The following is a 12238-nucleotide window of genomic DNA, read 5'->3' as shown; positions in this document are numbered from 1 at the left end:
ACTCTCCCTCGCATTCTCGCACTCCCTCGCATTCTCGCTCGCATTCTCGCACTCTCGCATTCTCGCACTCTCTCGCATTCTCGCACTCTCCCTCGCATTCTCACACTCTCTCGCATTCTCGCACTCTCCCTCGTATTCTCACACTCTCTCGCATTCTCGCACTCTCCCTCGCATTCTCACACTCTCTCGCATTCTCACACTCTCCCTCGCATTCTCACACTCTCTCGCATTCTCACACTCTCTCGCATTCTCGCACTCTCCCTCGCATTCTCACACTCTCTCGCATTCTCACACTCTCTCGCATTCTCACACTCCCTCGCATTCTCGCACTCCTTCGCATTCTCGCACTCTCCCTCGCATTCTCGCACTCCTTCGCATTCTCGCACTCCTTCGCATTCTCGCACTCTCCCTCGCATTCTCGCACTCCTTCGCATTCTCGCACTCCCTCGCATTCTCGCACTCTCCCTCGCATTCTCGCACTCTCCCTCGCATTCTCGCACTCTCCCTCGCATTCTCGCACTCTCCCTCGCATTCTCGCACTCTCCCTCGCATTCTCGCACTCTCCCTCGCATTCTCGCACTCTCCCTCGCATTCTCGCACTCTCCCTCGCATTCTCGCACTCTCCCTCGCATTCTCGCACTCCCTCGCGTTCTCGCACTCCCTCGCATTCTCGCACTCCCTCGCGTTCTCGCACTCTCGCTCGCATTCTCGCACTCTCCCGCATTCTCGCACTCTCCCTCGCATTCTCGCACTCCCTCGCATTCTCGCTCGCATTCTCGCACTCTCTCGCATTCTCGCACTCTCTCGCATTCTCGCACTCTCCCTCGCATTCTCACACTCCCTCGTATTCTCGCACTCCTTCGCATTCTCGCACTCTCCCTCGCATTTTCGCACTCCCTCGCATTCTCGCACTCCTTCGCATTCTCGCACTCCTTTGCATTCTCGCACTCTCCCTCGCATTCTCGCACTCTCCCTCGCATTCTCGCACTCTCCCTCGCAGTCTCGCACTCTCCCTCGCATTCTCGCACTCTCCCTCGCATTCTCGCACTCTCCCTCGCACTCTCCCTCGCACTCTCGCACTCTCCCTCGCATTCTCGCACTCTCCCTCGCATTCTCGCACTCTCCCTCGCAGTCTCGCACTCTCCCTCGCAGTCTCGCACTCTCCCTCGCAGTCTCGCACTCTCCCTCGCACTCTCCCTCGCACTCTCCCTCGCAGTCTCGCACTCTTCCTCGCATTCTCGCACTCTCCCTCGCAGTCTCGCACTCTCCCTCGCAGTCTCGCACTCTCCCTCGCAGTCTCGCACTCTCCCTCGCACTCTCCCTCGCACTCTCGCACTCTCCCTCGCATTCTCGCACTCTCCCTCGCAGTCTCGCACTCTCCCTCGCAGTCTCGCACTCTCCCTCGCAGTCTCGCACTCTCCCTCGCACTCTCCCTCGCACTCTCCCTCGCACTCTCCCTCGCATTCTCGCACTCTCCCTCGCACTCACTGCCTCTACTCGGGCCCCACAAACTCCCTCTCCTTGGCGCCTGCTGTACTTTCTTTCCTATCACTGGTCATGCCCATCACACCTACGCCCATCACACCTATGCTGCTCTGCTCCCTCGCTTCCCCTGTTCACTCGTCCCACCATACCTTCGCCGTCCCTCGCCCCATCTTATTTTTGTTTCCCCCGGTACCTGCTGCACCTTCGCCTCCCCGGGCCAGGCAGCCATTAGCACACTCATTACCACAGGTGTTCGCTGCCCATTCAGCCAGAGACTAATCCTCTCCCTGAGATGCTGCTGAAAGGCTCGTGTACACAATGTTCCAATGTGAATTTTTTCCTCTTGCAGGTGATTAACCACACAAATGGTAAAGATTCTGTGGTAACTGGCCTCTATGCCTGTGGTGAGGCTGCCAGTGCTTCAGTCCATGGAGCTAATCGACTTGGTGCAAATTCTCTCCTTGACTTGGTAGTGTTTGGTCGAGCCTGTGCCCTAACCATAACAGAAATTTGCAAGCCTGGTAAGTCTCGTCATTTATTTCATATCCGAACAAGCAGTGCCAGAGACTCATAATGATTCATCTCACACCCCAGTCTAGTTTCACAAACCTTTTGAAACTTATTTTGTTAAGGACCAAAGGATGAAAGTTTTACCAGCAATTATGAGAGTGGAAATCTGAGCTCAGAAATCCAGCATTTTACCCTGACCAAACAGCAGGGAAGTAATGGAGCCTCACATGGTGTCAATCCGAGACTGTTACTTTTTATAGAGCAACATCTAACACATTAAGAATCTACATTTAAACCTGTGTACAGTAGCCAACATTGTATCACAAAATGCTGTGACTCGGAGGGTTAAAAGTGGGAAAAGGAGTCTTGGAGAAATTGGAGTAAGCACAATTAGAACATAGAACAGTACAGCACAGAACAGGCCCTTTGGCCCTCAATGTTGTGTCGAACAATGATCACCCTACTCAAACCCACGTATCCACCCTATACCCGTAACCCAACAACCCGCCCCCCCCCCCTTAACCTTTACTTTTTAGGACACTACGGGCAATTTAGCATGGCCAATCCACCTAACCTGCACATCTTTGGACTGTGGGAGGAAACCGGAGCACCCGGAGGAAACCCACGCACACACGGGGAGGACATGCAGACTCCTCACAGACAGTGACCCAGCCGGGAATCGAACCTGGGACCCTGGAGCTGTGAAGCATTTATGCTAACCACCATGCTACCGTGTTGCCCTTAATGTAAATTATTTTACATAATACCGTGCTGGAGTAATCATGCGGGACTTCAATATGCAGGTGGACTGGGAAAATCAGGTTGGTAGTGGATCCCAAGAAAATAAATTTGTGGAATGTCTACGAGATTTTTTTTTGCAGCAGCAGCTTTTGGTAGAACCCACTAGGTAGGCAGCATGGTAGTACAATGGGCCCCTGGTTCGATTCCCAGCTTGGGTCACTATGCAGAGTCTGCTTGTTCTCCCTGCATCTGCATGTTCTCCCTGCATCTGCATGTTCTCCCTGCATCTGCATGGGTGTCCTCCGGGTGCGCCAGTTTCCTCCCACAAGTCCCGAAAGACGTGCTGTCAGGTGAATTGGATATCCTGAATTCTGCCTCTGTGTACCTGAGCAGGCGCCGGAGTGTGGCGACTAGGGACTTTTCACAGTAACTTCATTGTAGTGTTAATGTATGTCTACTTGTGACAATAAAAAAGATTATTATTAGGGAATAGGAAATTTTGGATTTGATGATGTGTAATGAGGCAGACTTGATTAGGGAACTCAAGGTGAAGGAACCCTGAGGAGTCAGTGACCATAATATGATAGAATTTACCCTGCCGTTTGAGAGGGAGAAGCTGCAATCAGATGGTGTTACAATTGAGTGAAGGTAACGAAAACGACATGAGGGAGTAGCTGGCCAGTGTTGATTGGAAGAGGAGAGTTGCAGGGAATGGCACGGGTTTTGGGGGATTATTCGGGAAGCAGAACAGAAATTCATCCCAAGGACGAGGAAACATGCTCAGGGAGGCAACCAAGACTGACAAGACAAATCAAGGACAGCATAAAAGAAAAATAATGTGGCTAAGTTACTGGGATGCCTTTAAAGGAAACAGAACAACTAAAAAATCAATAAGTGGGGAGATGATGAAATGTGAGTGTAAGCTAGCTAGCTAATATAAAAGAAGATTGCAAATGTTTTTTTTCGATATGTAAAAAGGTAAGAGAGAAGCAAGAATGGGCATTGGCCACTGGCAAATGAGACTGTAAAAGTAGTAATGGGGAACAAAGAAATGACTGAGGAACTGAATAGGTACTTTGCATCAGTCTTCACGGTTAAAGACACCAGTGGCATATCAGAACTTTGGGAGACAGAGGTGAGTGTAGTGATTATCACTACGGAGAAGTTGCTGAAAGGTATAAAAGTGGATTAATTGCCCGGACTGGATGGACTACACCCCAGGGTTCTGAAGGAGATAGCTGAGGAGATTGTGGAGGCATTGGTGGTGATCTTTCAAGAATCACTGGAGGCAGGGAGGGTCCCAGTGGACTGGAAAATGGCTAATGTAACACCCCTGTTTAAGAAGGGAGGGAGGCAGAAGATGGGAATTTATAGGCCGGTTAGCCTGACTTTGGTCATTGGTAAGATTTTAGAATCCATTATTAAGGATAAGATTGAGGAATATCATAGAATCATAGAATTTACAGTGCAGAAAGAGGCCATTCGGCCCATCGAGTCTCCACCAGCCCTTGGAAGTGCATGAGAAAATAGGGCTGAGTCAGCACGGCTTCGTTGAGGGAAGGTTATGTCTAACAAATCTGTTAGAGTTCTTTGAGGAGGTGACAAGGAAGTTCGGCAAAGGGGTGCCAGAGGCCATGGTTCATTTGGATTTCCAGAAGGCCTTTGACAAGGTGCCCTACAGGACACTGCTGAATAAGATAAGAGCCCATGATGTTAAGGGCAAGTTATTGGCATGGATAGAGGATTAACTAGCTGGCAGAAGGCAAAGAGTGGGGATAAAGGGGTCTATTTCAGGATGACATTGGAGACTAGTGGTGTTCCGTAGGGGTCAGTGTTGCAACCACAACTATTCGTGATATGCTTTAACAATCTGGAAGAAGAAAGTGAGGGCATTATTGCAAAGTTTGCAGATGATACAAAGGTATCTAAAAGGCCGGGTAATGTTTTTTAAAATATAAATTTAGAATACCCAATTCATTTTTTCCAATTAAGGTGCTAAATTGCCTGTTCAATCCACCTACCTTGCACAGTTTTTTGGGTTGTGGGGACAAAACCCACGCAAACCCGGGGAGAATGTGCAAACTCCACTCGGACAGTAACCCAGAGCCTGGATCGAACCTGGGACCTCGGCGCCGTGAGACTGCAGTGCTACCACTGCGCCACCATGCTGCCCAGGCGTGGAGGCTGCAGAAGGACGTGACAGGCCAGGAGAGTGGGCAAAGAAGTGGCAGATGGAATACAGTGTGAAAAAGTGTGAGGTTATGCACTTTGGTGGAAAAAAATAGAGGCATTGACTATTTTCTGAATGGGAAAAGGCTTTGGAAACCTGAAGCACTAAGGGACTTAGGAGACCTAGTTCAGGATTCTCTTCAGGTTAAAGTGCAGGTTCTCTGTCCTTATCTAGCATTGCCATGCCTCCTGTTTTCCTCCCCCTTTTCCTCTCCCCTCCCCTCCTTACTGCTAATGTTCAATTGCCCTTGAAGAAATCGATGAACGGTTGAAATCTCTGGACGAACCCCTGAATTGATCCTCTCACGGCGAACTTGATTTTTTTTTCCAGACTGAGAAATCCAGTCATATCGCTGACCCAAACACTTGACTTCGGGGGTTCAGAAGGCCAGGACATCGGCCCCCGGATCTTCCAATACCCCAAATATTGCCAGTTCTGGACTCGGGGTTACCCTCCCTGCCAGGACTTCTGACATAATGTTCGCGAATCTCTGCCAGAATCCCCTGAATTTCGGAGATGCCCAGAATATATGTACATGGTTCGCCGGGCTACCCCCACACCGCCCACATCTGTCCTCCACCTCCTCAAAGAACCTGCTCATCCGGGTTGCTGTCATGTGGGCCCGGTGGACCACTTGAACTGGATCAAGCTAAGTCTGGCACACAACGAGGATGAATTGACTCTCTTCAAAGATTTTTCCCACAGTTCAATTTCCAGCTCTCCTCCCAGCTCCTCTTCCCACTTCATCTTCACCTCTCTGACAGGGGCCCCTTCCCACTCCATCAACTCCTTGTATGTCTCTGAAACCCTCCCCTCTCCTACCTCTGTTTTTGACATCACCTTGTTCTGTAGTCCCCTCGGGGGGAGACGAGGAAAGCTTGGAACCTGCCTCAGTACAAAGTCCCGCACCTGAAGGTACTGAAACCTGTTCTCACCCGGCAACTCAAACTCCTCCTCTCGTGCCTCCAAGGTCAGAAAGCCCTCCTGGATAATGTTAGCATTCATGTCGAGAGGGCTAAGCAGGATGTACTGTTGAGACTGCATAAGGCTCTGGTCAGACCCCATTTGGAATATTGTGAGCAGTTTTGGGCCCTCTTATGTGCTGGTCTTCGATGTGGTCCAGGGGAGGTTCATAAGAATGATTCCGGGAGTGAAGAGCTTGTCTTATGAGAAATAGTTGAGGACTCTGGGTCTGTACTGTTCAGAAGGATGAGGGGGATCACGTTTAAACTTGCAGGATACTGAGAGGCCGAGATAGAGTGGACGTGGAGAAGTTGTTTCCACTATTGGGAGAGACTGGCACCCAAGGGCAGTGCCTCAAACTGAAGGAACAATCTTTAAAATAGAGACAAGGAGGAATTTATTCAACCAGAGGCTGGTAAATCTGTGGAACTCATTGCCGCAGAATGCTGTGGACGCCTAGTCACTCAGTGTCTTTACGACAGTGATAGATAGATTCTTGATTAATCAGGGGATCAGTGGTTACGGGGAAGAGGGGGGAGAATGGGGATGAGAAACATATCAGCCAGGATAGAATGGCGCAGAAGACACTGGGCCGAATTACATAATTCTGCTGCTATGTCTTATAAGAACATAAGAACTAGGAGCAGGAGTAGGCCATCTGGCCCCTCGAGCCTGCTCCACCATTCAATTAAATCATGGCTGATCTTTTGTGGACTCAGCTCCACTTTCCGGACCCTTAATCCCTTTATTCTTCAAAAAACTATCTATCTTTACCTTAAAAACATTTAATGAAAGAGCCTCAACTGCTTCACTGGGCAAGGAATTCCATAGATTCACAACCTTTTGGGTGAAGAAGTTCCTCCTAAACTCAGTCCTAAACCTACTTCCCCTTATTTTGAGGCTATGCCCCCTAGTTCTGCTTTCACCTGCCAGTGGAAACAACCTGCCCGCATCTATCCTATCTATTCCCTTCATAATTTTATATGTTTCTATAAGATCCCCCCTCATTCTTCTAAATTCCAACGAGTACAGTCCCAGTCTACTCAACCTCTCCTCGTAATCCAACCCCTTCAGCTCTGGGATTAACCTAGTGAATCTCCTCTGCACACCCTCCAGTGCTCCAGTACGATGTTGTGGCCATTTCGGAGACATGGATAGAGCAATGGTTGTTGCAGGTGACGGGGTTTAGATATTTCAGTAAGCTCAGGGAAGGTGGTAAGGGAGGGGGAGGGGTGGCATTGTTAGTCAAGGACAGTATTATGGTGGCTGAGAGGACATTTGATGAGGACTCAAATACTGAGCTAGTATGGGCTGAGTTAAGAAACAGGAAAGGTGAGGTCACCCTGTTAGGGCTTTTCTATAGGCCTCCGAAACGTTCCAGAGATGTAGAGGAAAGGATTGCAAAGATGATTCTGGATAGGAGCGAAAGTAACAGGGTAGTTGTTATGGGGGACTTTAACTTTCCAAATATTGACTAGAAACACTATAGTTCGAGTACTTTAGATGGGTCCATTTTGGTCCAATGTGTGCAGGAGGGTTTCCTGATGCAGTATGTAGATCGGCCAACGAGAGGCGAGGCCGTATTGTATTTGGTACTGGATAATGAACCAGGACAGGTGTTAGATTTGGAGGTAGGTGAGCACTTTGGTGATAGTGACCACAATTTGATTACGTTTACTTTAGCGATGGAAAGGGATAGGTATACACCGCAGGGCAAAAGTTATAGCTGGGGGAAAGGCAATTATGATGCCATGAGGCAAGAGTTAGGATGCATCGGCTGGAGAGGAAATCTGCAGGGGATGGGCACAATGGAAATGTGGAGCATGTTCAAGGAACAGCTACTGCGTGTCCTTGATAAGTATGCACCTGTTAGGCAGGGAGGAAGTGGTCGAGCGAGGGAACCATAGGTTACTGAAGCAGTTGAAACACTTGTCAAGAGGAAGAAGGAGGCTAATGTAAAGATGAGACGTGATGGTTCAGTTAGGGTGCTTGAGAGTTACAGGTTAGCTAGGAAGGCTCTAAAGAGAGCTAAGAAGAGCCAGGCGAGGACATGAGAAGTCTTTGGCACTGTAAATTCTATGATCATATTCCCAGGTACTGATCCAAGCCCAAAGTTCATCTGCCTTACCTGCTATACTTCTCGCATTAAAACAAATGCACCTCAGACCACCTGTCCCTTTGCGTTCATCAACTCTTCCCTGTCCACTCTTTCCCCCTAGTCACAATTGAGTTTATTATCTCTTACCTTACTGCCGTTAGTTGCTGTTTCTTTACTGACCACTAACTTCCTAATCTGGTTCCCATCCCCCTGCCACATTAGCATAAAACCTCCCCAACAGTGTTAGGTCATTGGTTCCAGTCCTGCCCAGGTGTAGACCATCCGGTTTGTAATGGTCCCACTGCCCCCAGAACCGGTTCCAATGTCCCAAAAATCTGAACCCCCTCCCTCCTGCACCATCTCTCAAGCCAGGTATTCATTCTGACTATTCTTGAGTTTCTACTCTGACTGTCCCGTGGCACTGATAGCAATCCTGAGATTAGTACCTTTGAGGTCCTACTTTTTAATTTATCTCCTAACTCCCTAAATTCTGATTGTAGGACCTCATCCCTTTTTTTAACCTATATCGTTGGTGCCTATATGCACCACAACAACTGGCTGTTCACCCTCCCCCTTCAGTATGTCCTGCAGTCGATCAGAGACATCCCTGACCCGAGCACCATACCATTCGGGAGTCTCATTTTCGACCACAGAAACGCCTGCCTACTCCCCTTACAATTGAATCCCCTATGACTATAGCCCTGCCAGTCTTTTTCCCGCCCTTCTGTACAGCAGAGCCAGCCACGGTGCCATGAGCCTGGCTACTACTGCCTTCCCCTGATGAGTCATCTCCCCCAACAGTATCCAAAACGGTATACCTGTTTTGGAGGTAGATGACCGCAGGGTACACCTGCACTGCCTTCCTGCTCTTTCTCTGCCTTTTGGTCACCCATTCCCTATCTCCCTCAGGAATCCTAACCTGCGGTGTGACCAACTCACTGAACGTGCTATCCACGACCTCCTCAGCATTGCGGATGCTCCGCGGAAAGTGAGTCCACCCGCAGCTCCAGAGCCGTCATGCGGTCGAACAGATGCTGCAGCTGGACACACTTCGCGCACATGAAGAAGTCAGGGGCATCGGCCGCGTCCCTGAACTCCCACATTGTCCCACGTGGGCCAGCACGGTAGCATAGTGGTTAGCATCAATGCTTCACAGCTCCAGGGTCCCAGGTTCGGTTCCCGGCTGGGTCACTGTCTGTGCGGAGTCTGCACGTCCTCCCCCTGTGTGCGTGGGTTTCCTCCGGGTGCTCCGGTTTCCTCCCACAGTCCAAAGATGTGCGGGTTAGGTGGATTGGCCATGCTAAATTGCCCATAGTGTCCTAAAAAGTAAGGTTAAGGGGGAGTTGTTGGGTTACGGGTATAGGGTGGATACGTGAGTTTGAGTAGGGTGATCATTGCTCGGCACAACATCGAGGGCCGAAGGGCCTGTTCTGTGCTGTACTGTTCTATGTTCTATTGAGCACGAGGAGCATAACACGGGTCTGGGATCTCCTGCCATTTTTACCCTTTACCTTAACTGACTACAAACTATACCGTAATTTCCGGACTATAAAGCGCACCTGACTATAAGCCGCACCCACTGATTTTGAATTTTTTTTTATTTTGAACATAAATAAGCCGCATACGTATATAAGCCGCAGGTGCTTACCGGTACATTGAAACAAATGAGCTTTACACAGGCTTTAACGAAATACGGCTTGTAACAAAAATAAAAAATTAGCGGTAAAGAATAGCCTACCAAGAAAGTCATTGGTCACTGTGGAGCGAAATCAATCCGATTAAGCTCTTAAGATTAACATAGAATCATCAGTTTGAAACATTAAAAATAAATAAATCATGTGTAAAAAGAAGTATTTTATTACTGATCGTAATCAAGATATCACCAACCCAGGTGATCACAGTCACTATCCTCCTCTTGTGCACTGAAACCACTGAAGTCATCTCCTTCAGTGTCAGAGTTGAATAGCCTCAGAATTGCTTCATCCGATGTTGGATTGTTTTCATTGTCGCTCTCATCACTTTCATCCGGAGGCAAATTTCCCGCTGAGCTCATCCTGCCCTCTTCAACACGCAGCAATCCAGCTTTTCGAAACCCGTTGATGATAGTGGATTTTTTAACAATGCTCCACGCTGTCAGGACCCACTGGCAGACTTGACCATAAGTTGCTCTTCGCATGCGGCCCGTTTTAGTGAAGGATTTCTCCCCACTTGTCATCCAAGCCTCCCACTGAACACGAAGCGCCACCTTAAATGCACGATTTAAACTGATGTCGAGTGGCTGTAAATACTTTGTTGTGCCCCCAGGAATCACAGCTGGAATTGAGTTTGTCCTCTTGATGGCTTCTTTCACAGAATCTGTTATGTGGGCCCTCATGCTGTCCAAAACGAGCAATGCCTTGTTCCTGTGAAAGAATCCTCCCGGTCGCTTGCCGTAGCACTCCGTATGCCATTCATGCATTAGGCTTTCCGTCATCCATCCTTTCTTGTTGACTTTCACAACAATTCCTGTAGGGAATTTTTCTTTTGATATCGTCGTGCGTTTAAAAATCACTATCGGTGGAAGCTTTTCTCCCGATGCCGTGCAACTCAGAACACAGGTGAAGTGCGTTTTTTCATGCCCAGTTGTTTTCAGCATGACGGATGATTCACCTTTCCTGTTGACAGTCCGAGTGAGAGGCAGGTCAAATGTCAGAGGAACCTCATCCATATTTATGATATTGTGTGGGCCAATGGAATGCTCCGCTATCTTTGCATCAATGAATTTGCGGAAGTTTGACATTTTTTCCTCGTACTCGGGAGGGAGCTGCTGACACAAACTCGTCCGTACCCTGATGGACAGGCCTTTACGTCTCATAAATCTGAGACACCACGATGGTCCACCTCTAAAATTCTCAAACTTCATTGCGGTGGCGATTGTTTTGGCTTTCAGTCGGATCTGTACAGTTGAAACACCTCGGCCGTCTGCTCTCTGCATGTTGACCCAGTCTTCGAGCTCATTTTCTAGTTCGGGCCATCTGCTTTTCTTCCCTCTGAAAGCTTTAGTTGTCTTTTTGCACTGAGTCAATTCCTCACGCTGCTGTTTCCAACGTCTTATCATCGACTCATTAAGACCAAGCTCTAGTGCAGCAGCTCTATTTCCTTTTCCAACAGCCAGATCGATCGCCTTCAACTTGAAAGCTGCATCATATGCATTTCTCCGTGTCTTTGCCATGATGAGGGTGACAAAATGACTACCGTAATCAGAATGATGGGATGTTTGAGCGCGCTCGATTTAATCTAAACAGTAAACTAAAAAGTTACATTGTTTTACCTTGACCCGTTACGCAATTTCATTGGTTTAGTGAAAGCGGGAAAAATCCATAAATAAGCCGCGTCGTTGTATAAGCCGCGAGGTTCAAAACGTGGGAAAGAAGTAGCGGCTTATAGTCCGGAAACTACGGTACTATCAAATAATTAATAAGTGACAGGAAAAAAAGACTTTACTTACCATCACAATACTCACCAACACAGGAAGAGTTAAATTTCTCCCAGCTGCTGCTAACTGGAGCACTTTCCTTGCCAGGCAATCAGGTCACTGCTTTGCTGTGATGTCACCCTTCCAGGTAAGTTTTTAAAGTTTTAAAGAGGTAAACCTACCTTCTCAACGACCCCTCACCACTGGCCCCGCCGAGAATCTGAAGTCCGCTGCTCCTTATCAACAGTCTTTTTTTTTGGTTAGAGGAGGAGGGCAGGTGGGAGACAGTACACGTGCAGTGTCTCGGGTTTAGCTGCTGCCCAAATATATCAGTTCACTCACCTTCCCAAAGCGCAATTCGGCCGCTCCCACTCAGCTCCTCCCACTGATCCAATGACCAATATTTAATCTCCAAATCACTGATTCAGACATATAAAGCAGAAGCCAATGTACCTGAACCAAACAATTCTCTCCATGGTGTTAATATTTCACTCTGACCATATTTGGACCACGACTTGGGGATGCTCCCCCTCCTCCTTAAGGATCCCGAAAACACGATCCGAGACATGCACACTGGCACCTGGGAGGCAACACACCAACCGCAAGTCTCTCTCGTTCCCACAGAATCTCCTATCTATCCCCCTAACGATGGAGTCTCCAATGACTAATGTTCTTCTCCTCTCCCCCCTTCCCTTCTGAGCAACAGGGACAGACTCTGTGCCAGAGACCTGTACCCCATGGCTGACCCCTGGTAAGT

The 12238-nt window shown here is 48.6% G+C and overlaps 1 protein-coding gene across 4 annotated transcripts in view; it reads left to right on the top strand.

Moving 5' to 3' along the window:
- sdha (succinate dehydrogenase complex, subunit A, flavoprotein (Fp)) overlaps positions 1–12238 on the top strand; it is a 142788-nt gene that overhangs the window by 115390 nt on the left and 15160 nt on the right. For all 4 annotated transcript variants that reach the window (XR_005462135.1, XM_038809810.1, XM_038809809.1 and 1 more), the window contains exon 10: positions 1835–2006. Coding sequence is in view for 3 of the 4 variants with exons in the window: in XM_038809810.1 (XP_038665738.1) it covers positions 1835–2006 (172 nt within the window). In the remaining variant the exon portion in view is untranslated. The remainder of the gene's footprint in view (positions 1–1834; positions 2007–12238) is intronic.

Source organism: Scyliorhinus canicula, chromosome 10 (assembly GCF_902713615.1).
Source record: "Scyliorhinus canicula chromosome 10, sScyCan1.1, whole genome shotgun sequence".
In the NCBI taxonomy this organism is placed as follows: Eukaryota; Metazoa; Chordata; class Chondrichthyes; order Carcharhiniformes; family Scyliorhinidae; genus Scyliorhinus; species Scyliorhinus canicula.
The sequence above is the reverse complement of the archived record's forward strand: the minus strand, read 5'-3'. Positions and strand labels throughout refer to the sequence as shown.